This window comes from Coregonus lavaretus (assembly GCF_964263955.1).
Source record: "Coregonus lavaretus genome assembly, chromosome: 6".
NCBI classification, from domain to species: domain Eukaryota; kingdom Metazoa; phylum Chordata; class Actinopteri; order Salmoniformes; family Salmonidae; genus Coregonus; species Coregonus lavaretus.
The window spans coordinates 61,250,496-61,278,051 of NC_139993.1; the positions used below are offsets into that span (position 1 = coordinate 61,250,496).

At 43.0% G+C, this 27,556-nt stretch overlaps 1 protein-coding gene across 1 annotated transcript; it reads left to right on the forward strand.

Moving 5' to 3' along the window:
• Positions 1 to 23,704: 23,704 nt before the first annotated feature.
• Positions 23,705 to 24,747, forward strand: LOC311131099 (phospholipase A and acyltransferase 4-like; the record flags this gene model as incomplete). The annotated part of the gene is made up of 3 exons (XM_084163912.1): positions 23,705 to 23,791; positions 24,105 to 24,344; positions 24,446 to 24,747. 3 exons carry the CDS (start codon positions 23,705 to 23,707, stop codon positions 24,596 to 24,598), a joined length of 480 nt encoding a protein of 159 aa, XP_084020038.1. The 3' UTR covers positions 24,599 to 24,747.
• Between the last annotated feature and the right edge of the window lie 2,809 nt (positions 24,748 to 27,556).

Genomic DNA, 27,556 nt, shown 5'->3' on the forward strand with positions numbered 1-27,556 from the left:
CCTCATGTTTGCCCAATGAAGGGGGCTGTGCAGAGAACACAATCAGACAGTGTAATATAATATTTGTGTCATACTAAATCAACTGCATTACTGTCACGCCCTGAATCTGGGGACTCGTATATGTTGAGTCAGGGTGTGTATGTTCTATATTGTGTATTTCTATGTTGGTGTTCTATTATGTCTAGATCTATGTTGGCCGGTGTGATTCCCAATCAGAGGCAGCTGTCACTCGTTGTCTCTGATTGGGAACCATACTTATGCAGCCTATTGGCACTAGTGGGTTGTGGGATCTTGTTCCAGTTAAGGTATGTTGTGTTGTGCTGCCTTGGACTTCACGGTTCGTTTTGTTGTTTTGTCGGTTGTTTATCCATTTAAATAAACACGTATGCATATCACGCTGCGCCTTGGTCTGACCCGTTCATCAACAATTGTGACAATTATACATAAAAAAATACTGCAACTTCAACCAGTAAAATGGCTCTTTGGCTAGCTTTGGCTACAGTCTATATCAATGAGCGTTAACATTCTAGCTAACAACAGCTGGATCCAAAATAGTTATTTTGCAAAGATCACAACCAAATATGTTCTTAGCAACTGTTCAAGCAAGAATCAAAACATAATTGTAAGTGTATGAGAACCCCAAAACGTTATTTTGTTTAGAAGTAATAACAACGTATGGGCTATGTTGAATGTCGCAGATGGCGAAGGCTTTCTTACTGCCACCAAGAGTTGTGCTCATCTGTGCATGATGTCAGTGTGTCGTGTACTGGAAAAGGGTCTATTGGGCAAAGTATTTCATGATTTGGTGCTCAGGACCATAATTCATCTTTATTGTCCCCCAAGATGAAATCGGGGAGGGGACTGTAGACCTGTCTCCGTGTCCGTCCTTAAGGATGTTCGTACGTTCTTTTGTTACACGCAATATCTCAGACAGCACTGGCCCGATTTGGTGAATGATGCGTCTTGCCATAGAGATCAGATTATTATTTTTTTATACTGATTGGCCAGATGGTGGCGCTATAACAAGTGATTGAAAATGCAAATTCTGAATGGTCACGCCCCTAATTCCATTTGACCTAGTCATGAAATTTGGTACATACAGTGCCTTTGGAAAGTATTCAGATCCCTTGACTTTTTCCACATTTTGTTACGTTACAGCTTTATTCTAAAATTGATTAAATAAATGTTTTTCCTCAACAATCTACAAACAATACCCCATAATGACAAAGCGAAAACAGGTTTTTAGAAATGTTTGGAAATTTATTAAAAATAAAAGACAGAAATACCTTACTGACATAAGTATTCAGACCATTTGTTATGATACTCGAAATTGATCTCAGGTGCATCCTGTTTCCATTGATCATCCTTGTTTTTACAACTTGATTGGAGTCCACCTGTGGTAAATGCAATTGATTGGACATGATTTGGAAAGGCACACACCTGTCTACAGTGCATTGCAAAAGTATTCATCCTCTTGGCGTTTTTCCTATTTTGTTCCATTACAATCATGTAATGGACATACACAAAATAGTCAAAATTGGTGAAGTGAAATGAAAAAAAGAACTATGAGCCCCTAAATTAGATCTGGTGCAACCAATTACCTTCAGAAGTCACATAATTAGTTAAATTAAGTCCACCTGTGTGCAATCTAAGTGTCACATGATCTGTCACATGATCTCAGTATATATACACCTGTTCTGAAAGGCCCCAGAGTCTGCAACACCACTAAGCAAGGGGCACCACCAAGCAAGCAGCACCATGAAGACAAAGGAGCTCTCCAAACAGGTCAGGGACAAAGTTGTGGAAAAGTACAGAACCTGCCAAGAGAGGGCCGCCCACCAAAACTTAAGGACCAGGCAAGGAGGGCATATATCAGAGAGGCAACAAAGAGACCAAAGATAACCCTGAAGGAGCTGCAAAGCTCCACAGCGGAGATTGGAGTATCTGTACATAGGACCACTTTAAGCCGTACACTCCACAGAGCTGACCTTTACAGAAAAGTGTTCGCCAAAAGCCATGTGGGAGACTCCCCAAACATATGGAAGAAGGTACTCTGGTCAGATGAGACTAGAATTGAGCTTTTTGGCCATCAAGGAAAACGGTATGTCTGGTGCAAACCCAACACCTCTCATCACCCCGAGAGCACCATCCGAAGTGAAGCATTGTTGTGGCAGCATCATGCTGTGGGGATGTTTTTCATTGGCAGGGACTGGGAAACTGGTCAGATTTGAAGGAATGATGGATGGAGCTAAATACAGGGAAATCCTTGAGGGGAACCTGTTTCAGTCTTCCAGAGATTTGAGACTGGGACAGGGGTTAACCTACCAGCTGGACAATGACCCTTAGCTTACTGCTAAAGCTAAGGCTAAGGCCACTTTCTACCACTCTAAATTCCAAGCATCTGCCTCTAACCCTAGGAAGCTCTTTGCCACATTCTCCTCCCTGCTGAATCCCCCCCCCCCTATCTCTCTGTGGATGACTTCGTCAACCACTTTGAAAAGAAGGTTGACGACATCCGATCCTCGTTTGTTAAGTCTAATGACACTGCTGGTCCTGCTCACACTGCCCTACCCTATGCTTTGACTTCTTTCTCCCCTCTCTCTCCAGATAAAATCCTGCGACTTGTGACTGCAGGCCGCCCAACAACCTGCCCGCTTGACCCCATCCCCTCCTCTCTTCTCCAGACCATCTCCGGTGACCTTCTCCCCTACCTCACCTCGCTGATCAACTCATCCTTGACCGCTGGCTATGTCCCTTCCGTCTTCAAGAGAGCGAGAGTTGCACCCCTTCTCAAAAAACCAACACTCGATCCCACTGATGTCAACAACTACAGACCAGCATCCCTTCTTTCTTTTCTTTCCAAAACTATTGAGCGTGCCGTCTTTAGCCAACTCTCTTGCTATCTCTCTCAGAATGACCTTCTTGATCCAAACCAGTCAGGTTTCAGGACTGGTCATTCAACTGAGACTGCTCTTCTCTGTGTCACGGAGGCTCTCCGCACTGCTAAAGCTAACTCTCTCTCCTCTGCTCTTGTCCTTCTAGACCTGTCTGCTGCCTTTGATACTGTGAACCATCAGACCCTCCTCTCCACCCTCTCCGAGCTGGGCATCTCCGGCGCGGCTCACTCCTGGATTGCGTCCTACCTGACCGGTCGCTCCTACCAAGTGGCGTGGCGAGAAGCTGTCTCCGCACCACGTGCTCTCACCACTGGTGTCCCCCAGGGCTCAGTTCTAGGCCCTCTCCTATTCTCCCTATACACCAAGTCACTTGGCTCTGTCATTTCCTCACATGGCCTCTCCTATCATTGCTACGCTGACGATACACAACTAATCTTCTCCTTTCCCCCTTCTGATAACCAGGTGGCGAATCGCATCTCTGCATGTCTGGCAGACATATCAGTATGGATGACGGATCACCACCTTAAGCTGAACCCTGGCAAGACGGAGCTGCTCTTCCTCCCGGGGAAGGACTGCCCGTTCCATGATCTCGCCATCACGGTTGACAACTCCGTTGTGTCCTCCTCCCAGAGTGCGAAGAGCCTTGGCGTGACCCTGGACAACACCCTGTCGTTCTCCGCTAACATCAAGGCGGTGACCCGATCCTGCAGGTTCATGCTCTACAACATTCGGAGAGTACGACCCTGCCTTACACAGGAAGCGGCACAGGTCCTAATCCAGGCACTTGTCATCTCCCGTCTGGATTACTGCAACTCGCTGTTGGCTGGGCTCCCTGCCTGTGCCATTAAACCCCTACAACTCATCCAGAATACCGCAGCCCGTCTGGTGTTCAACCTTCCCAAGTTCTCTCACGTCACCCCGCTCCTCCGCACACTCCACTGGCTTCCAGTTGAAGCTCGCATCTGTTACAAGACCATGGTGCTTGCCTATGGAGCTGTGAGGGGATCGGCACCTCTGTACCTTCAGGCTCTGATCAGTCCCTACACCCAAACGAGGGCATTGCGTTCATCCACCTTTGGCCTGCTGGCTCCCCTTCCTCTGCGGAAGCATAGTTCCCGCTCAGCCCAGTCAAAACTGTACGCTGCTCTGGCACCCCAATGGTGGAACAAGCTCCCTCACGACGGCAGGACAGCGGAGTCACTCACCACCTTCCGGAGACATTTGAAACCCCACCTCTTTAAGGAATACCTGGGATAGGATAAAGTAATCCTTCTACCCCCCCCCCAAAAAAAATAAAAATAAAAATAAAAATATTGTAAAGTGGTTATCCCACTGGCTATAGGGTGAATGCACCAATTTGTAAGTCGCTCTGGATAAGAGCGTCTGCTAAATGAGGTAAATGTAAATGTAAATGTTTAAAGAGAATCATTTAAATGTCTTGGAATGTTCTAGTCAAAGGCCAGACCTATATCCAAATGAGAATCTGTGGTATGACTTAAAGATTGCTGTACACCAGTGGAACCCATCCAACTTGAAGGAGCTGGAGCAGTTTTGCCTTGAAGAATGGGCAAAAATCCAAGTGGCTAGATGTGCCAAGCTTATAGAGACATACCCCAAGAGACTTTCAGCTGTAATTCCTAAAAAAGGTGGCTCTACAAATATTGACTTTGGGGGGAGGTGAATAGTTATGCATGCTCAAGTTTTCAGTTTTTTTGTCTTATTTCTTGTTTGTTTCACAATAACAAATATTTTGCATCTTCAAAGTGGTAGGCATGTTGAGTAAATCAAATGATACAAACCCCCCCAAAATCAATTTTAATTCCAGGTTGTAAGGCAACAAAATAAAAAAAATGCAAAGGGGGGTGAATACTTTCGCAAGCCACTGTATATAAGGTCCCACAATTGACAGTGCATTTCAGAGCATAAACCAAGCCATGAGGTCAAAGGAATTGTCCTTAGAGCTCCGAGACAGGATTGTGTCAAGGCACATATCTGGGGAAGGGTACCAAACAATTTCTGCAGCATTGAAGTTCCCCAAGAACACAGTGGCCTCCATCATTCTTTAATGGAAGAAGTTTGGAACCACCAAGACTCTTCTTAGAGCTGGCCGCCCGGCCAAACTGAGCAATCGGGGGAGAAGGGCCTTGGTCAGGGAGGTGACCAAGAACCCGATGGTCATTCTGACAGAGCTCTAGAGTTCCGCTGTGGAGATGGGAGAACCTTCCAGAAGGACAACCATCTTTGCAGCACTCCACCAATCAGGCCTTTATGGTAGAGTGGCCAGACGGAGCCACTCCTCAGTAAAAGTTACATGACAGCCCGCTTGGCGTTTGCCAAAAGCCACCTAAAGACTCTCAGTACATGAGAAACAATATTCTCTGGTCTGATGAAACCAAGATTGAACTCTTTGGCCTGAATGCCAAGCGTCACATCTGGAGGAAACCTGGCACCATCCCTACGGTGAAGCATGTTAGTGGCAGTATCACGCTATGGGGATGTTTTGTCAGTGGCAGGGACTGGGAGACTAGTCAGGATCGAGGGAAAGATGAACGGAGCAAAGTACAGAGAGATCCTGCTCCAGAGCGCTCAGGACCTCAGACTTGGGCGAAGGTTAACCTTCCAACAGGACAAAGATCCTAAGCACACAGCCAAGACAACGCAGGAGTGGCTTCGGGAAAAGTCTCTGAATGTCCTTGAGTTGCCCAGCCAGAGGCCGGACTTGAACCCGATCTAACATCTCTGGAGAGACCTGAAAATAGCTGTGCAGCAATGCTCCCCATCCAATCTGACAGAGCTTGAGAGGATCTGCAGAGAAGAATGGGATAAATTCTCCAAAAACAGGTGTGCCAAGCTTGTAGAGTCATACCCAAGAAGACTCGAGGCTGCTATCGCTGCCAAAGGTGCTTCAACAAAGTACTGAGTAAAGGGTCTGAATACTTATGTAAATGTCATATTTCTGTTTTTTTTTTTTTTTACATTAGTAAACATTTCTAAAAACCTGGTTTTGCATTGTCATTTAGGGGTATTGTGTGTAGATTGATGTGGATAAAAAACGATTTAATCAATTTCAGAATAAGGCTGTAACATAACAAAATGTGGGAAAAGTCAAGGGGTCTGAATACTTTCTGAATGCCCTGTAGGTCGCTCTCCTCACAAGGAACAATTTTGCCTCTGGCACCCATAAGGTCCACAATGATGAATGTTCTGCCATTTAACATTTTGTGAAAAACACTTAAAATGCTGCTCCTCTGACACTGAATGACCGATCTGCATGAAACTTGACATGTGTCATCTATGGACAAAGGTCTCTCAACACACTATTTTCCAGATTAGTACTTAAAACAACATTGCCGCTATTGACCAATAAACATTCACGTGGGCGTTGTCTAGTCCTGGATTAAGAATCACTTTTAATTGAGATTATCCATTAACAATGCTTTGAAATCCAGGAGTAGGTCTAATCTGGGTCCCGCAATCTGTCCCTAAAAGTAAAAACGGGGCTAATACATTATAACAGAATATATGATTAACATGGACTGTATGGTAGGACTTTTCCTGCAGTCAATCGCCCTCTAGTGGCCTCATGGTTGGAATGTTATTAATATTTTTCATAATGTAATAATTATAACACTTCTTTTTTTTTAACAGCCGAAAATCCAGTGTTTCGATGTCAAACAGTTTGTTATGTTTCAGTCTTCTGTGATGTATATGAAGTCTAATTTTGGGATGCAAACTCAAAATGTAATACATTTCAACTCTATATCTGACATGGTACAGGTGTCTTCTTTTTTTAAGCCCATAACCATGTGTGTGAAGTTTATACTTTTGTTTCTAAGTAGATTTGTTTAAGACTACCAAGAAACACTCTGTGTGACCCTGATTTAGCCCACTGCAGTAAAAGGTTAATCAAGATCATGTTTTGATAATATAAAGGCAAGTATCTTCATTTAATATTCTGTTTGCTTTGAAGGAAAAATGACCCCACAACCACATTGGTCTTTGAGATGGTCCTTTATTCATTGGGCTATAAACAACATTTTGCATCACTGACATTCTCCATACCTGGCGCCGACGAATATGGCGGCCTCGCAACTAGCTCTTAGGAAACTTTGCAATATGTATATTTTTACATTTACATTTTAGTCATTTAGCAGACGCTCTTATCCAGAACGACTTACAGTTAGTGAGTGCATACATTTTCATACTGGCCCCCCGTGGGAATCGAACCCACAACCCTGGCGTTGCAAACGCCATGCTCTACCAACTGAGCTACACATAGATGTATATATTCTTAAATTCCATTCCTTACTTAGATTTGTGTGTATTGGGTATATGTTGTGAAATTGTTAGATATTACTTGTTAGATATTACTGCACTGTCGGAGCTAGAAGCACAAGCATTTCTCTACACCCACAGTAACATCTGCTAAACACGTGTATGTGACAAATAACATTTGATTTGATTTGATTTAGACTCATGAGAGACCCAATAAATTATTTACTATGTTTGATTGCTACAGCAGCAGCAGCTGCAGAAACATCAACAGCAGCCGATACACCAAACAGGCCTGGAGAAATAGCAACAGCAGCCAGTCCACCAAACAGGCCTGGAGAACCAGTTAACAAACCCTTCATGAAGTAATCTGCCTATAAGGAAAAAGACAAGCAGAAAACTAATTAACATGGAGTGCATCTCCTCAAGCAAAGCATCAATTAGAAAATTATCTTCATTATACTGTCATGGCTACTTGTTTGGACTCTGATTTGCCATAACGGAGGAAAGTTACGAAATGCTAGCAGTTGCTTCCAAGGACGTCATATTTTACTGTGCGACCTCTCATTTTGTCCACCTCCTCCATAATGACGTCAGCCCTCCTTGGTTTGTACTCGTCATCCAAGTAGTTGTTGATTTTGTAAGTATTCCCTGCTGCCACATCCTTTAACGTCTGTATTGTAATCGTGCCTTTACAGGAAGAACTGGATGAGCTTGCACTGAATAAACCTGATGTTGAATGTCCATCTACAAAACAGGAGGAAAGAAAAAGGTGAGTGTGTGTGTGTGTGTGTGTGTGTGTGTGTGTGTGTGTGTGTGTGTGTGTGTGTGTGTGTGTGTGTACACACATGTAAGTGTAATTGTGTGTTTTGATGAGAGAAATAAAGAGGCAGACAGAACTCAGCAGATACTGTATCTGACTGAATAAGTTCAAAAGGTTCTTACTCTACCAACCATGTTCAGATATCAGTTATACTGTGCTGTTAACATTTGACTTCAGATGATGTTTACACTCTCCCCCAATTCTAGCTAGCTAACATTAGGCTATAACTAGCAATGCAAATGACTTTCTATTACATCACAAATCATATACGTAATGTTAGCTAGCGAGCCAGCAAGCTAACGTTTGCTAGCTAGTTAACAGTAGGCTTTAACTTGCAATGAAAACAACTTTCTGACAAAATTAGAAACGTATAATATCTGAAAATGTACTGTTGCTAGATTCTTACCCATATACATGGAAAACTAAATTTTGTTTGTAGCTATATCTTGTTTGGCCCGTGTTGTGTCAAGTCACTCCGGTTCACACTGACTGTGTGCTAGCAAGTAGCCCATCACAACTGTTTTGTCGATAGCGCCTGCTAAATTTAGGATAGCAATGTTGTTGAGAGCAGTAGCAACACTTTTGCAGTTCTTCATGGCTTATGTTATATCTTTCAAAAAAGCCGCAGTAGCAGAGATTATCTACACATACTGAGCAGCTCACGTTATAGACAGAAACATGCTACAATCCAAACTAATCTCCCAGCATGTCCAGCCCATCCATTATCTCAGCCAATCATTGCTAGCGGGAAGGTTGCTGTCTTTTTCCGTGGCTAAACCAACTAGGCTCATAATAAAAAAGTAATAGTCTTATTTACAGATTGGATACAAGTTTGTTATTAAGGTACATAAAAGTTTGCATGTTCCAGAAGGCATTTCTGCCAAAAAACGTTTTTTTGTTTTGTTTTTTTAGTCGTTCAAATGCCTCTGATGTGAAGTAGTGACATGCGACATACACCTAGCTTTCTGAAACGGGTCACAATTGCTATATAAAATCTATTAAAATCCAACAGTTGTGAAGCTGAGGAACCAAAAAATAGAAGTGGGACTGGCTTTCATTAACTAGTTAATGTATTGGTTGAATAAAGTGTAAAGTGGCCTCCCGAGTGGTGCAGTGGTCTAAGGTAGTGCATCGCAGTGTTGCGGCGTCACTACAGCCTGGGGTTCAATCCCAGGCTGTGTCATTAACAGCCGTGACCGGGAGTCCCATAAGGTGGTGCACAATTGGCCCAGTGTCGTCCGGGTCAACTGACTTTGGTTGTCAGTTGAACGGTTTTCCTCCGACACATTGGTGCAGCTGGCTTCCGGGTTAGGGGAGGGTTTGGCCGGGGGGGCTTTACTTGGCTCATCGTGCTCTAGCGACTCCTTGTGGCAGGCCGGGCGCCTGCAGGCTGACTCTGGTCGTCAGTTGAACGGTTTTCCTCCGACACGTTGGTGCAGCTGGCTTCCGGGTTAAGCGAGCGGGTGTTAAGAAGCGTGGTTTGGTGGGTCATGTTTCGGAGGAAGCATGACTCGGTCTTCGCCTCTCCCGAGGACGCTGGGGAGTTGCAGCGATGAGACAAGCTCGGAAACACAAAATTGGGGAGATAAAGGGGGTAAAAATTACAATAAATGAATAAATAAATGTTAAAAAGTGTAAAGTAACATTATGAATACTTTAGGCTTAGGGGCTTCGCCTTAGCCTTAGCTGCCCCGCGGTCAGACCATATTGTGCAGGAGTGGCTTCGGGACCAGTCTCTGAGTGTCGTTGAGTTGCCCAGCCAGAGCCCAGACTTGAACCCGATCGAACATCTCTGGAGAGACCTGAAAATAGCTGTGCAGCAACGCTCCCCATCCAACCTGACAGAGCTTGAGAGGATCTGCAGAGAAGAATGGTAGCAACTCCCCAAATACAGGTGTGCCAAGCTTTGTAGTGTCATACCCAAGAAGCCTCGATGCTGTAATCGCTGCCAAAGGTGCTTCAACAAAGTACTGAGTAAAGGGTCTGAATACTTATGTAAATGTGATATTTCCATTTATTTTATTTTATTTATTAATTAGCAAAAATTTCTAAAAACCTGTTTTTGCTTTGTCATAATGGGGAATCCTGCGGACATGATTGAGATACACAGAGGTACATTGGAAATGGAGAGGTCATCCATTTGGTAACTCCAGGTATGATATTTTTCTGGAAATGTATTTGTGGAAGCCTATATTCCAATTCCAGAATTGGGGGAGAGTGTAAACATCATCTGAAGTCAAATGTTAACAGCACAGTAAAACTGATATCTGAACATGGTTGGTAGAGTAAGAACTTTTTGAACTTATTCAGTCAGATACAGTATCTGCTGAGTTCTGTCTGCCTCTTTATTTCTCTCATCAAAACACACAATTACACTTACATGTGTACACACACACACACACACACACACACACACACACACACATACACACACACACACACATACTCACCTTTTTTCTTTCCTCCTGTTTTGTAGATGGCCATTCAAGATCAGGTTTATTCAGTGCTGGCTCATCCAGTTTTTCCTGTAAAGGCATGATTACAATAGAGAAGTTAAAGGATATGGCAGCAGGGAATACTTACAAAATCAACAATTACTTGGATGGCAAGTACAAACCAAGGAGGGCTGACGTCATTAAAGGAGGTCGCACAATAAAATATGACCTCCTTGGAAGCAACTGCGAGCATTTTGTAACTTTCCTCCGTTATGGCGAATCAGAGTCCAAACAGGTAGCCATGACAGTATAATGAAGAAAATGTTTCTTATTATAGCTTTGCTTGTGGAGATGCACTCCATGTTAATTAGTTTTCAGCTTGTCTTATTCCTTGTAGGCCATTTTCCAGTACACGACACACTGACATCACGCACAGATGTGCGCAACTCTTGGCGGCAGTAAGGAAGTCATTGCCATCTGCGCCCATTCAACATAGCCCTACGTTTTTTAATTTATTCTAAACAAAATAACTTTTTGGGGTTATAAAAATCTAATTAAAGTTTATTGGTCGCGTACACAGATTTTCAGATGTAATCACAGGTGCAGCGAAATGCTTTTGTTTCTAGCATCAACAGTGCAGTAATAAATAGTAACACAAAAAACATGGAAGAAATAACACCCCAAAAAATGTAAAACTGCAAAGTTGTCTAGAAACAGGTTAACCGTGTCTGAAGAACACTGTCTGATTGTGTTCTCTGCACAGCCCCCTTCATTGGGCAAACATTAGGTAGTCCTACACTGTTGAGCTTTATCAAGAACTACATTACTGTAGGGCAGTAGTTCTAAACCTTTTTCGGTTACTGTGCCACCAACTGAATTTTGCTCTGCTCGGAGTAACCCTGAAGTACCCACTCATGTGCATTTACCAGTAGGCCTATGGTCTCATGAGTCTTCTCAAATACCTCCTGCGATAGGCCAAGTGTTGTAGGGTACCAGCATTCCTACTAATGAGAGTTGTTAAAGTTGTTATTGTTTCATGTCCGGTTCGCTCCGGCTGTTGTTATAATTGTTCAATTATTTGAGCAGCAATCATCGACTAGCAAAGTCGATACATTATATCATTTCACCTCACCTGTGAGAGTGAAGGAGAAATTTAGCAACTCTTGGAGGACAGTGGAAGTTGATAACAGTTGATAAAACCAATGCATTTTGGGCCTTTTTCTTCACTATTCACCAGCGGTTTACAGGTGAAAAAGTAAGGAGGCTCTTAAACCTGATGTGATTGGTAAATTAGTTGTGAAAATCTGATCAATAAGAGGCCATTTGAAAAATATGAAAGTCTCTTTCAAAAGGAGGTGAGAAGAGGACGGAGAAGAGGTTGCAAGGAGTCGAGCAAAATCAATTGAGATTCTCCCCCTCTATCCTCCAAGAGTTTCTGGATTCACTGAAGAACGAGGTAGCGACCGCTTAATTGCACCTCACCTGTGAGAACCATAAGCACGGGCAAGTCTGATTAAGCAGACTTTACAATGCAGAAAACCTTCAAAAGTTATGATACACTGTATTACCAGAGCTAGGCCTAAATTTTTCCCCTTCTACTTGCAGGCTGCTAGATATTTGTTTGATAACAAACAGCCTAGTCCAGTCATGTTTAGCTGGCTAACAAGCTGGTTACTTGACCAGCATTATGGTTTAAGATGGCAGTTGGAGAAAGGAAAGGAAAGGGCTCCTGGATACTGTATTTGTTACATTAACATTTTTAAAGAATTAGATACGTTATGTATTTGTTACATTCAGGTGCCACAAAAAGGGACTAAGGAAAATTACAATTGGCTCAGAACAGGGCAGCACGGCTGGCCCTTAAAGGTACACGGGGCGCTAACGTTAATGACATGCATGTCAATCTCTCATGGCTCAAAGTGGAGGAGAGATTGACTTCATCACTACTTGTTTTTATAAGAAGTGTTGACAAGCTGAATGTACCGAGCTGTCTGTTTAAACTACTAGCACACAGCTCGGACACCCATGCATACCCCACAACACATGCCGCCAGAGGTCTCTTCACAATCCCCAAATCCAGAACAGACATTAAGGCACTTACATTACTTATAAAACAAAAGATAAAACAGTACATCATATAACATTAGTACACCACTACATATCTACAATACAAAATGTAAAATACCACCATTCAACAATATTACAACGTTCGTGTGTGTAGCTAGCGTGTGCTAGCGCTTGTGTGTCTGTACCTGTATATGTGTCTCTTCACAGTCCCCGCTGATCCATAAGGTGGATTTTTACCTGTTTTTTAAACATCTCTGGAGACCTTCTCCCATTCCTCACTTCCCTCATCAACTCATCCCTGACCACTGGCTGCGTCCCCTCGGACTTCAAAACGGCCCGAGTCGCTCCCCTCCTCAAGAAACCAACACTTGACTCATCTGATGTCAAAAATATTTGACATCTGATGTCAACATTTATTTTCATTCCAAAACACTTGAGCGTGCTGTCTCTGATCAACTTTCTCGTTATCTCTCTCAGAACGATCTTCTTGACCCTAACCAGTCAGGCTTCAAGACGGGTCACTCAACCGAGACTGCTCTTCTCTGTGTCATCGAGGCTCTCTGCACTGCCAAAGCTGACTCTCTCTGCTATGTTGCCATCCTCCTAGATCTATCCGCTGCCTTCAACACCGTGAACCATCAGATCCTCCTCTCAACCCTCTCAGGGCTGGGTGGCTCAAAGACCTCTCCATCACGGCTGAAAACTACACAGTGTCGTCCTCCCAGAGTACAAAGAACCTTGGTGTGACCCTGGACAACACCCTGTCGTTCTCTGCAAACATCAAAGCAGTGACTCGCTCCTGCAGGTTCATGCTCTACAACATCCGTAGAGTACGACCCTACCTCACACAGGAAGCGGCCCAGGTCCTAATCCAGGCAATTATCCTCTCCCGTCTGGACTACTGCAACTCGCTGTTGGCTGGGCTCCCCGCTTGTACCATCAAACCTCTACAACTTACCTAGAACGCTGCAGCCCGCCTGGTTTTCAACCTTCCCAAGTTCTCTCATGTCACCCTGCTCCTCCACACGCTCCACTGGCTTCCAGTCAAAGCTTCCATCCACTACAAGACCATGGTGTTTGCCTATGGAACAGTAAGAGGAACTGCCCATCCATACCTTCAGGCTATGCTGAAACCCTACATCCCAAGCAGAGCACTCCATTCTGCCACCTCAGGTCCCTTGCGGGAGAGCAGCTTTTTAATGTTTCACTATTTGTATTTTTCTGAAATTCACTGAGGAGGATGGTCCTCCCCTTCCTCCTCTGAGGAGCCTCCACTGTATAACTACAACCAGTTAGCAAGTCTGACATTTCTGTGTTTCCTAGTTCCAATTAGTATGTGAACATTTGATCGTGAGATTTTGGTCATTTTGTACTTACTGAAGTTTTCTCAGTGGTCATTCACAATGCACTGATGCTATGCACATATTGACCAATGACAGGGTCAGTATTTTACGAACAGTATTTGTCTCATCATGTGCTCTTTAAACACTATGGGAAGCATGTATCAATGGGGTAAATATGTCAATAAGCTCAACTTGGTTTAGATTTGATTTCTCTGCCATGATATAATGATTACCTGTTGATTGTTATGTGTTGTCACTGCTCTGCTACACTCCCTCTGCAAGGTAATGCTTCTCAATGTCAGTTAGATAATGATTTACAGCTATTTGGATTATTTGTTATTCATTTGTATTTTCTATGAAGAACAGATTGTTTTCTCCCCCCCCCTTATGAGTCCTTTATTTTGATATTAATTTATTTCCTTTCATGTTACTGTAAAATCTATATATTTTTTTTTAAATAACCGAACACTTGTAAAAAGGCATAATTTCTAAAACGTATTGATTGCCATTAAAAAAATAAACGTATCTAATTCTTCAAAAACGGTAATGTAACAAATAGAGTTTCCAGGAGCCCTTTCCTTTCCTTTCTCCAACTGCCATCTTAAACCATAATGCTGGTCATGTTACCAGCTTGTTAGCCAGCTAAACATGACTGGACTAGGCTGTTTGTTATCAAACAAATATCTAGCAGCCTGCAAGTGGAAGGGGAAAAATGTAGGCCTAGCTCCGGTAATACAGTATATCATAACTTTTGAATGGTTTTCTGCATTGTAAAGTCTGCCTAATCAGACTTGCCCGTGCTCATGGTTCTCACAGGTGAGGTGCAATTAAGCGGTCGCTACCTCGTTCTTCAGTGAATCCAGAAACTCTTGGAGGATAGAGGGGGAGAATCTCAATTGGTTTTGCTCGACTCCTTGCAACCTCTTCTCCGTCCTCTTCTCACCTCCTTTTGAAAGAGACTTTCATTTTTCTCAAATGGCCTCTTATTGATCAGATTTTCACAACTAATTTACCAATCACATCAGGTTTAAGAGCCTCCTTACTTTTTCACCTGTAAACCGCTGGAGAATAGTGAAGACAAAGGCCCAAAATGCATTGGTTTAATTAACTGTTATCAACTTCCACTGTCCTCCAAGAGTTGCTGAATTTCTCCTTCACTCTCACAGGTGAGGTGAAATGATACAATGTATCGACTTTGCTAGTCGATGATTGCTGCTCAAATAATTAAACAATTATAACAACAGCCGGAGCGAACCAGACATGAAACAATAACTTTAACAACTCTCATTAGTAGGAATACAGGTACCCTACAACAGTGGTTCCCAACCAGGGGTACAAGGACCCCTGGGGGTACTTGGCCTATCCACTCATGAGATCATAGGCCTACTGGTAAATGCACATGAGTGGGTACTTCAGGGTTACTCCGAGCAGAGCAAAATTAAGTTGGTGGCACAGTAACCGAAAAAGGTTTGGAACCACTGCCCTACAGTAATGTAGTTCTTGATAAAGCTCAACAGTGTAGGACTACCTCATGTTTGCCCAATAAAGGGGGCTGTGCAGAGAACACAATCAGACAGTGTTCTTCAGACACGGTCGCCCTGTTTCTGGCCAACTTTGCAGTTTTAAATTTTTTGGGGTGTTATTTCTTACATTATAGTTTCCATGTTTTTTTTTTGTTGCTATTTATTACTGCACTGTTGATGCTAGAAACATAAGCATTTCGCTGCACCTGTGATTACATCTGCAAATCTGTGTACGCGACCAATAAACGTTAATTTGATTTTGATAACCCCAAAAAGTTATTTTGTTTAGAAGAAATAAAAACGTAGGGTTATGTTGAATGGGCGCAGATGGCAATGACTTCCTTACTGCCGCCAAGAGTTGCGCACATCTGTGCGTGATGTCAGTGTGTCGTGTACTGGAAAAGGGCCTACAAGGAATAAGACAAGCTGAAAACAAATTAATATGGAGTGCATTTCCACAAGCAAAGCTATAATTAGAAAATGTTCTTAATTATACTGTCATGGCTACCTGTTTGGACTCTGATTCGCCATAACGGAGGAAAGATACAAAATGCTCACAGTTGCTTCCAAGGACGTCATATTTTACTGTGCGGCCTCTCATTTTGTCCACCTCCTCCATAATGACGTCAGTCCTCCTTGGTTTGTACTTGCCATCCAAGTAGTTGTTGATTTTGTAAGTATTCCCTGCTGCCACATCCTTTAACGTCTCTATTGTAATCGTGCCTTTACAGGAAAAACTGGATGAGCTAACACTGCAGAAACCTGATCTTGAAGGGCCATCTACAAAACAGGAGGAAATAAAAAAGTGAGTGTGTGTGTGTGTGTACACATGTAAGTGTAATTGTGTGTTTTGATGAGATAAATAAAGAGGCAGACAGATCTCAGCAGATACTGTATCTGACTGAATAAATTCAAAACGTTCTTACTCTACCAACCATGTTCAGATATCAGTTTTACTGTGCTGTTAACATTTGACTTCAGATGATGTTTACACTCTCCCCCAATTCTGGAATTGGAATATAGGCTACCACAAATACATTTCCAGAAAAACATCATACCTGGAGTTTCCAAATGGATGACCTCACCGTTTCCAATGTACAGAGCCCAGTGTTTGTATGTACCTCTGTTAATCATGTCACCAATCTCCCCCCCAAACACAAACACAAGCATAGTTAAACATGTCCACACATGTACTTACTGTGGTAGAACTCCTGGTTTGCATGTGAATGTCTCACTGTTGATTGTGTCTAGTGAAAAAAACATCACCCTTAGATTACGAGGTCCAAAACCAACATCCTGTTATTCAATTTATCTCTTTGAGACCCAAGCGTTTTTGCAACTAGCTCTACCTCTGGCTTAGAATGTTTGTTTCTCGATTTAAAAAATGTCTACATAATCACTACTTCAGAAAGGAAACACCACGTAGAAATATGTTTAACCACTTATTAAAGAATGAATAATGCAACTATTGCCGACATAGGCTCTGCTCCTTCAGGGTAGCTCACTGCAGAAAGCATTGTTTAGATATGATCAAATAGACCAGCTAAAGTCATCCTACCATTACAAGACTGTATACTATAGACCAGCTAAAGTCATCCTACCATTACAAGACTGTATACTATAGACCAGCTAAAGTCATCCTACCATTACAAGACTGTATACTATAGACCAGCTAAAGTCATCCTACCATTACAAGACTGTATACTATAGACCAGCTAAAGTCATCCTACCATTACAAGACTGTATACTATAGACTGTAATATTCATATGTGTCAGCATATTGAATTGTAATTGGATGCATTATACTGTCATATCATACTGTGCTATGATTGGTTAAGACCACCCAGGTGGTGAGGTCATTCTAAGATGATCATGGCCAGAGACACATGGACATGCAAGTTATAGCTAGTTAATAAAGAGCTACGTTTATAAATATCCTGTCGTCCTGCATTTTATTATTTTGTACAAAGTATACAAAACAAGACATGGTGTCAGAGTAAAAGGACTAAAAGATGGATTTTGCTGGAGTTCCTTCACCTCGAATGGATTGGGGGTCTACAAATCTACCCGATGCATGGCGTAAATTCAAACAGCATGTGGAGCTGATGTTCACGGGTCCTCTGAAGGAAAGAGGAGAAGAGGAAAAGTGCAGCTACCTGCTCCTCTGGATCGGTGAAAAAGGGAGAGACATTTACAACACATGGACACTTACCGAGGCTGAATCAAAGGTACTGAAAACATACTACGATCGTTTTGAAGCATATGTTGTGCCAAAGACCAATACAATTTTCGCTAGGTACAAATTCCATGAGAAAGTACAAGGCGCTAGCGAATCGTTTGAACAGTTTGTCACTGAGCTGCGTCTGCTTGTGAAAGACTGTGATTATGCAAACAAGGATGAGATGGTCAGGGACCGTATTGTATTTGGAATACACTCACCGCGAGTGAGAGTGAAACTTTTGAATGTTGGATCAGAGTTAACGCTGGACAAAGCTATCGACATAGCCAGATCTCACGAGCTAGCACAGGTTCAGATGAAAACCATTTCAGGCGGCAGCACGAGCGCATCACGTGAACAAGCAGTGCACGCAGTCAGGCAGACATCACAGCACACCTCCAGTGCCCAGAGAGCATGTTTCAGAACGGAGACAGACAGAACTCCAAAACAGAGCGACACAGACTCCAAACGCCCCAAAACATGTGGATATTGTGGATACAAAGTGCATGGCGAACAGGGGAATTGCCCAGCTAAAGGCAAACAGTGTACTAAATGTGGAAAATGGAATCACTTTGCAAAAGTGTGCAGAGTTTACCGTGGAAAAACAGTACATACAGTGAGTGAAGATGAAATGTCAATCAAAGAGTCAAATGCTGATGAACTGTTTATTGATTCAGTGACACAGAAAAGTCAGATATCAGAGACAGAGCAAGCATTTGCTGACATTGAGATAGGAAGACAAGGCACAGAGCTAAAATTCAAACTAGACACTGGTGCACAAGTAAACATTATTCCTCTGAGTAAGTACAGAAGCTTGACATCTGAGTGTGAGCTACAGCCCACCACGCGCAGACTGACTGGTTATGGTGGTGAACAGCTCCCAGTAAAAGGCACATGCACTCTCAAATGCAAATACAAGGAAAGGGACATGATGTTGGACTTTTACGTTGTTGACACTCGAGCACCTGCAGTGCTAGGTCTTAAAGCATGTTTAGACATGGACCTTATCAAGCTAGTTTTATCAGTGACAGCACCAGTAGAGATAAAGAATGTCATGGAGGAGTTTGCTGATGTTTTTACAGGAATAGGACTATTCCCAGGAGAATGTACCATTCACCTTGACCCAGACGCAACCCCTGTGGTCTACCCACCGAGAAAGATTCCACTTGCTCTCCGCGCCCGTCTGAAGAAAGAGTTGGAGAGCACGGAGCAATCTGACATCGTCACCAAGGTTACAGAACCGACAGATTGGGTCAACGCGTTAGTGGTGGTGGAGAAACCACGCACAGGCAAGCTCAGAGTATGTCTCGACCCAAGAGACTTGAACAAGGCTATCAAACGCCCCCATTACCCCTTACCGACGCTAGATGGCATCACACACAAGCTAGCGGGTGCACGCTACTTCAGTGTCATGGACGCCAGATCAGGCTACTGGGCTATCAAGCTCACAGAAGAGTCATCTAAACTCACAACGTTCAACACACCGTTTGGACGCTACAGGTTCCGTCGCCTGCCTTTTGGGATTATCTCAGCCCAAGACGAGTTTCAGCGAAAGATCGACGAGGTGTACGAAGGCCTCGACGGAGTCGTGGCAATTGTGGACGACATCCTTGTCTATGGTCGAACCAAAGAGGAACACGACAGAAACCTCAACGCGATGCTGCAAAGGTCCCGCGAGAGAGGAGTCCGGCTCAACCCCGAGAAGAGCACAGTCGGCGCTACAGAGGTCAGCTACTTCGGACATCTTCTCACAGCGAATGGAATCAAGCCAGATCCGCAGAAGATCTCAGCCATAAAGGAAATGGAGCCACCAAAGAACCGCGCAGAGCTGGAAACAGTGCTTGGCATGGTAAACTACTTAGCCAAGTTCGCACCCAGCCTCTCCAATGCTAATGCACCCCTGCGTCAGCTGCTAAAGCAGTCCAGTGAGTTCCTCTGGGACAACCAACACGACATCGCTTTCCAGAAAGTGAAAGACTTGATCACGAGAGAACCAGGACCAATCCTTGCCTACTACGACCCCAACAAAGAGCTCAGACTCCAGGTGGACGCGTCAAAGTATGGACTAGGGGCAGTGCTACTGCAAGAAGGAAAACCCATCGGCTACGCTTCCAAATCTCTCACAGACTGTGAAATCAACTACGCTCAAATCGAAAAGGAGCTGTACGCCATTCTGTTCGGATGTAAGCGTTTCCATCAGTATGTCTATGGACGACAAGTCATTGTGGAATCAGACCACAAGCCCCTCGAGTCAATCATGAGGAAACCGTTAGCCGCAGCCCCGCCAAGGCTACAGAGAATGATCCTTCAACTACAAAAATACGACTTCACAATCACTCACCGTCCAGGCAAAGACATCCCTGTCGCAGACACCCTCTCCAGGAAGTTTCTTACCTACAAGGACAGCAGCCTCAGTGAAGGCATGGACATGCAGGTGCACACTGTGTACAGCAACTTACCAGTTAGTGACACAAAACTGAAGGAGATCCGAGCAGAAACAGAAAAAGACACACAACTCACACAGCTGAGGAAAGTCATACAGTCAGGATGGCCTGAGGAGAGGAGAAAATGCCCTCAGAGCGTCTCAGAGTTCTGGAACCATCGTGACGAACTATCACAGATCAACGGAATAATTTTCAAAGGAGAGAAAATCATCATTCCTACCAGTCTCAGAGAAGAGATTTTGACAAAGATCCATGCTGGACACATGGGCATGGAAAAGTGCAAACAGAGAGCACGGGACATTTTGTTTTGGCCCGGAATGTGCAAACAAATAGAGGACATGGTTGGTAAATGCCCCACCTGTCTTGAACGACGCCCCTCAAACACCAAAGAGCCAATGTTACCTCACCGTATCCCAGACCGACCCTGGCAGGTCGTGGCAACAGATCTGTTCACGTGGAACAACGAGGACTACATTATAACAGTGGACTACTACAGCAGATACTTCGAACTCGACAAGCTTCACAGCACCACATCTGCAGCTGTGATACACAAGCTGAAAGCAGCCTTTGCCAGGCATGGCATTGTAGAGACTTTAATATCTGACAATGGGCCCTGTTACAAATCAAATGAGTTTGAATCCTTCACAAAAGCATGGGAATTCACACACGTCACCACAAGCCCACATTACCCTCAAAGTAATGGCCTTGCTGAAAAATCTGTGCAGATCGCTAAATCACTCATGGACAAAGCAAAAGCAGACAAGAGAGACCCCTACCTCAGTCTCCTTGAATACCGCAACACTCCAGTTGACAACTTCAAATCACCAGCCCAGCTGTTGATGAGCCACAGACTTCGCTCAATCCTTCCCAGCACCAACCAGCAGCTGCAACCTGAGGTCGTCAGCTACAAGGAAGTGCATGCAAAACGTGCACAGAGACAACAACAGCAAAAGCGATACTACGACAGGTCAGCCAGACCACTGCCACCACTGAACGACGGAGAGTCAGTTAGAATCCAGGAGCATGGCTACTGGAAGCCAGCAGTCGTCATCCAACCAGCTGACACTGAACGTTCATATCTCGTTCGCACCGCAGAAGGAGCGGTGTACCGCCGCAATCGTCGTCACCTACTGAACACAAAAGAACAACACACTGACGAGATGAACTGTTCCCCTGAAAGAGAACGGGGTGGACTAAACACAGACACAACACAACATACACCATACTTACCTGCAACACCACAATAACTGTTGACTGACACAGAAGCATGCTCAGCTTCATATCACACAAGGTCAGGAAGAGAGGTCAAGCCTAGAGCTGTCCTAGACCTGTGAAATGTCAAAGGGTGTAGGCGGATCGCTGCCCTAAAAGAGTTCCAGACTGTAAACTTGTTATTGAAAGTTAACTTGAAATGCTTTGGTATGGTATTTGTTTGATATGTTGAGATGTCATTGCTACAGTGAAAAGCTGAGTTGCTGAGAAATATTTGTTCTAAAAGTAACAGTATGCTGAATCATTGTTTGTCTGTTATGTTGATGCAGTTGATGCAGTTTAAATGGTTACTTACCTCGAGTTCAAACTACAGAGCATATATTCAAAAGAAACGCTTTATTGTTCTACATTTTTTCTTTTTTTTTAAAAGAAGGGGGATGTAATATTCATATGTGTCAGCATATTGAATTGTAATTGGATGCATTATACTGTCATATCATACTGTGCTATGATTGGTTAAGACCACCCAGGTGGTGAGGTCATTCTAAGATGATCATGGCCAGAGACACATGGACATGCAAGTTATAGCTAGTTAATAAAGAGCTACGTTTATAAATATCCTGTCGTCCTGCATTTTATTATTTTGTACAAAGCATACAAAACAAGACATAGACCAATGTGTTTTTTGGATTAAATGCCTTCTGGAACATGCAAACTTTCATGAAAAAATACACCAACCTTCCCACTAGCAATGATTGGCTGAGATAATGGATGGGCTGGACATGCTGGGAGATGAGTTTGGATTGATTGATGTTTCTGTCTATAACGTGAGCTGCTCAGTATGTATAGATAACCTCTGCTACTGCGGCTTTTTTGAAAGATATAACATTAGCCATGAAGAACTGCAAAAGTGTTTTCCATGTATATGGGTAAGAATCTAGCTACAGTACATTTTCAGATATAATACGTTTTTAATTTTGTCAGAAAGTTGTTTTCATTGCAAGTTAAAGCGTACTGTTAGCTAGCTAGCAAACTAGCTTTCTGGCTCGCTAGCTAACGTTACGTACAGTGGGGAGAACAAGTATTTGATACACTGCCGATTTTGCAGGTTTTCCTACTTACAAAGCATGTAGATGTCTGTAATTGTTATCATAGGTACACTTCAACTGTGAGAGACGGAATCTAAAACAAAAATCCAGAAAATCACATTGTATGATTTTTAAGTAATTAATTTGCATTTTAGTGCGCTGCAGGATTTTAGTCCTTGACGGCGTAGTGTGTTACTAATGGTTTTCTTTGAGACTGTGGTCCCAGCTCTCTTCAGGTCATTGACCAGGTCCTGCAGAGTAGTTCTGGGCTGATCCCTCACCTTCCTCATGATCATTGATGCCCCACGAGGTGAGATCTCGCATGGAGCCCCAGACCGAGGGTGATTGACTATCATCTTGAACTTCTTCCATTTTCTAATAATTGCGCCAACAGTTGTTGCCTTCTCACCAAGCTGCTTGCCTATTGTCCTGTAGCCCATCCCAGCCTTGTGCAGGTCTACAATTTTATCCCTGATGTCCTTACACAGCTCTCTGGTCTTGGCCATTGTGGAGAGGTTGGAGTCTGTTTGATTGAGTGTGTGGACAGGTGTCTTTTATACAGGTAACGAGTTCAAACAGGTGGATGGACATGAGACCCGTAACATAATTCATGCAAATTGTAAGTGTGACATGGAACAGTGAGAACAAAAACTACACAACAACCATAAACTACCATCAAACATAAAAGGTTTATTGCTGAACACACGGTAAAGGTTTGGGAAAAAGGGCTGAGCAGGACCCAAGAAATGAAACAATAGTGTAAAACACCCCTAAACTGATCTTGCCTGCCTCAAGAACCGCTAAGCTACTGCTACTCATATAAAAATACAGTGGGTGGTCCGCTCAGGTCTAACTAGTGGTTTTAGACAGATTTCTTCCTACGGGTAATGTACGCCCAAGGGCAACTAGCTTAAACTCCCCTTTTTCCAGAAACATACAAAGTTACCAAACAGAGTAATCAGCAAATAAGTAAGTACACAATACACAGGACACAACAGTATCCATACTCACATAAAGAAATAGTCTCTAACAAAGTTACCAAACAGGGTAACCAGCAACTTAGTGAGTACACAGGACACAACAGTATCCATACTCACATACGGAAAAAGTCTCTCTCTATCAACAAACATAACTGACTGGTTTTTATATAATGGGATGTGTGATTGAAAAACCAGCAACAGGTGGTGCAATGCAGAGGAATGTTCACTGATTGGACCACCTTAGCAATCAGCAGACATCTCAACGACCACCAATCAGGAACATACAGGACACCTGTGATTAGGGTAGAAGGAGAGGAAAAACACAGGACACAGGATACCTGTATCAGTAACAGTGTGTGTGTGTTACGTAATTAAATGTCTTCGTACCCACCTTATTCTTAGATGGAGATTGGTGACATGATTGAGATAAACAGAGGTGCATTCAACCACTGGGCTCTGTACATTGGAAATGGAGAGGTCATCCATTTGGTAACTCCAGGTATGGTATTTTTCAGGAAATGTATTTGTGGTAGCCTATATTTCAATTCCAGAATTGGGGGAGAGTGTAAACATCATCTGAAGTCAAATGTTAACAGCATAGTATAACTGATATCTGAACATGGTTGGTAGAGTAAGAACTTTTTGAACTTATTCAGTCAGATACAGTATCTGCTGAGTTCTGTCTGCCTCTTTATTTCTCTCATCAAAACACACAATTACACTTACATGTGTACACACACACACACACACACACACACACACACTCACTTTTTATTTCAAAAGTAATTTTCTGCAGTGTTAGCTCAGCGGCAGTCTTTCCTGTAAAGGCATGATTATAATAGATACGTTAAAGGATGTGGCAGCAGGGAATACTTACAAAATCAACAACTACTTGGATGACAAGTACAAACCAAGGAGGGCTGACGTCATTATGGAGGAGGTGGACAAAATGAGAGGCCGCACAATAAAATATGACCTCCTTGGAAGCAACTCTGAGCATTTCGTAACTTTCCTCCGTTATGGCAAATCAGAGTCCAAACAGGTAGCCATGACAGTATAATTAAGATAATTTTCTAATGAATGCTTTGCTTGAGGAGATGCACTCCATATTAATTTGCTTTCTGCTTGTCTTTTTCCTTGCAGGCAGGTGACTTCATGAAGGGTTTGTTAACTGGTTCTGCAGGCCTGCTTGGTGGACTGGCTGCTGTTGGTATTTCTGCAGACCTGGTTGGTGTATCGGCTGCTGTTGGTGTTTTTGCAGCTGCTGCTGCTGTAGCAATCCAACTTAGTAAATAATTTATTGGGTCTCATGAGTCTAAATCAAATCACATTTTATTTTTCACATACACGTGTTTAGCAGATGTTATTGCGGGTGTAGCGAAATGCTTGTATTCTAGCTCCGACAGTGCACTAATATCTAACAAGTAATATCTAACAATTTCACAACATATACCCAATACACACAAATCTAAGTAAGGAATGGAATTTAAGTATATGCACATCTATGTGTAGCTCAGTTGGTAGAGCATGGCGTTTGCAACGCCAGGGTTGTGGGTTCGATTCCCATGGGGGCCAGTATGAAAATGTATGCACTCACTAACTGTAAGTCGCTCTGGATAAGAGCGTCTGCTAAATGACTAAAATGTAAATGTAAAAATATACATATTGCAAAGTTTCCTAAGAGCTAGTTGCGAGGCCGCCATATTCGTCGGCGCCAGGTATGGAGAATGTCAGTGATGCAAAATGTTGTTTATAGCCCAATGAATAAAGGACCATCTCAAAGACCAATGTGGTTGTGGGGTCATTTTTCCTTCAAAGCAAACAGAATATTAAATGAAGATACTTGCCTTTATATTATCAAAACATGATCTTGATTAACCTTTTACTGCAGTGGGCTAAATCAGGGTCACACGGAGTGTTTCTTGGTAGTCTTAAACAAATCTACTTAGAAACAAAAGTATACACTTCACACACATGGTTATGGGCTTAAAAAGAAGACACCTGTACCATGTCAGATACAGAGTTGGAATGTATTCAATTTTGAGTTTGCATCCCAAAATTAGACTTTATATACATCACAGAAGACTGAAACATAACAAACTGTTTGACATCGAAACACTAGATTTTCAGCTGTTAAAAAAAGTGTTATAATTATTACATTATGAAAAATATTAATTACATTCCACCCATGAGGCCACTAGAGGGCGATTGACTGCAGGAAAAGTCCCCCAATACAGTTCATGTTAATCATATATTCTGTTATAACATATTAGCCCCGTTTTTACTTTTAGAGACAGATTGCGGGACCCAGATTAAACCTACTCCTGGATTTAAAAGCATTGTTAATGGATAATCTCAATTAAAAGTGATTCTTAATCCAAGACTAGACAACGCCCACGTGAATATTTATTGGCCATGTTGTTTTAAGTACTAGTCTGAAAAATTGTGCATTGAGAGACCTTTGTACATAGATGCCACATGTCAAGTTTCCTGCAGATCGGTCATTCAGTGTCAGAGGAGCAGCATTTTAAGTGTTTTTCACAAAATTCTAAATGGCAGAAAATTCATCATTGTGGACCTTATGAGTGCCAGAGGCAAAATTGTTCCTTGTGAGGAGAGGGACCTACAGGGCATTCAGAAAGTATTCAGACCCCTTGACTTTTCCCACATTTTGTTGTGTTACAGCCTTATTCTGAAATTGATTAAATTGTTTTTTATCCACATCAATCTACACACAATACCCAAAAATGACAGTTCAAAACCAGGTTTTTATAAATGTTTTACCCTTTACTCAGTACTTTGTTGAAGCACCTTTAGCAGCGATTACAGCCTTGAGTCTTCTTAGGTATGACTCTACAAGCTTGGCACACCTGTATTAGGAGAATTTCTCCCATTTCTCTGCAGATCCTCTCAAGCTCTGTCAGGTTGGATGGGAAACATTGCTGCACAGCTATTTTCAGGTCTCTCCAGAGATGTTCGATCGGGTTCAAGTCCGGGCTCTGGCTGGGCCACTCAAGGATATTCAGAGACTTGTCCTGAAGCCACTCCTGCAAGGTGAACCTTCACCCAAGTATGAAGTCCTGAGAGTTCTGGAGCAGGTTTTCATCAAGGATCTCTCTGTACTTTGCTCCGTTCATCTTTGCCTCGATCCTGACCAGTCTCCCAGTCCCTGCCGCTGAAAAACATCCCAACAGCATGATGCTGCCACCACCATGCTTCACCATAGGGATGGTGCCAGGTTTCCTCCAGACGTGATGCTTGGCATTCAGGCCAAAGAGTTCAATCTTGATGTCATCATACCAGAGAATATTGTTTCTCATGGTCTGAGAGTCTTTAGGTGGCTTTTGGCAAACTCCAAGCGGGCTGTCATGTGCCTTTTACTGAGGATTGGCTTCCGTCTGGCCACTCTACCATAAAGACCTGATTGGTGGAGTGCTGCAAAGATGGTTGTCCTTCTGGAAGGTTCTCCTATCTCCACAGAGGAACTCTAGAGCTCTGTCAGAGTGACCATCGGGTTCTTGGTCACCTCCCTGACCAAGGCCCTTCTCCCCCGATTGCTCAGTTTGGCCGGGCGGCCAGCTCCAGGAAGAGTCTTGGTGGTTCCACACTTCTTCCATTTAAGAATGATGGAGGCCTCTGTGTTCTTGGGGAACTTCAATGCTGCAGAAATGTTTTGGTACCCTTCCCCAGATCTGTGCCTCGACACAATCCTGTCTCGGAGCTCTAAGGACAATTCTTTCGACCTCATGGCTTGGTTTTTGCTCTGAAATGCACTGTCAACCATGGGACCTTATATAGACAGGTGTGTGCCTTTCCAAATCATGTCCAATCAATTGCATTTACCACAGGAGGACTTCAATCAAGTTGTAGAAACATCTAAAGGATGATCAATGGAAACAGGATGCACCTGAGCTCAATTTCGAGTCTAATAGCAAAGGTTCTGAATAGGTATTTCTGTTTTTAATTTTTAATAAATTTGCAAACATTTCTAAAAACCTGTTTTTGCTTTGTCATTATGGGGTATTGTTTGTAGATTGCTGAGGAAAAACATTTGTTTAATCAATTTTAGAATAAAGCTGTAACGTAACAAAATGTGGAAAAAGTCAAGGGGTCTGAATACTTTCCAAAGGCACTGTATGCACCGAATTTCATGACTTTAGGTCAAATGGAATTAGGGGCGTGACCGTTCAGAATTTGCATTTTCAATCACTTGTTATAGCGCCACCATCTGGCCAATCAGTATATATATTTTTG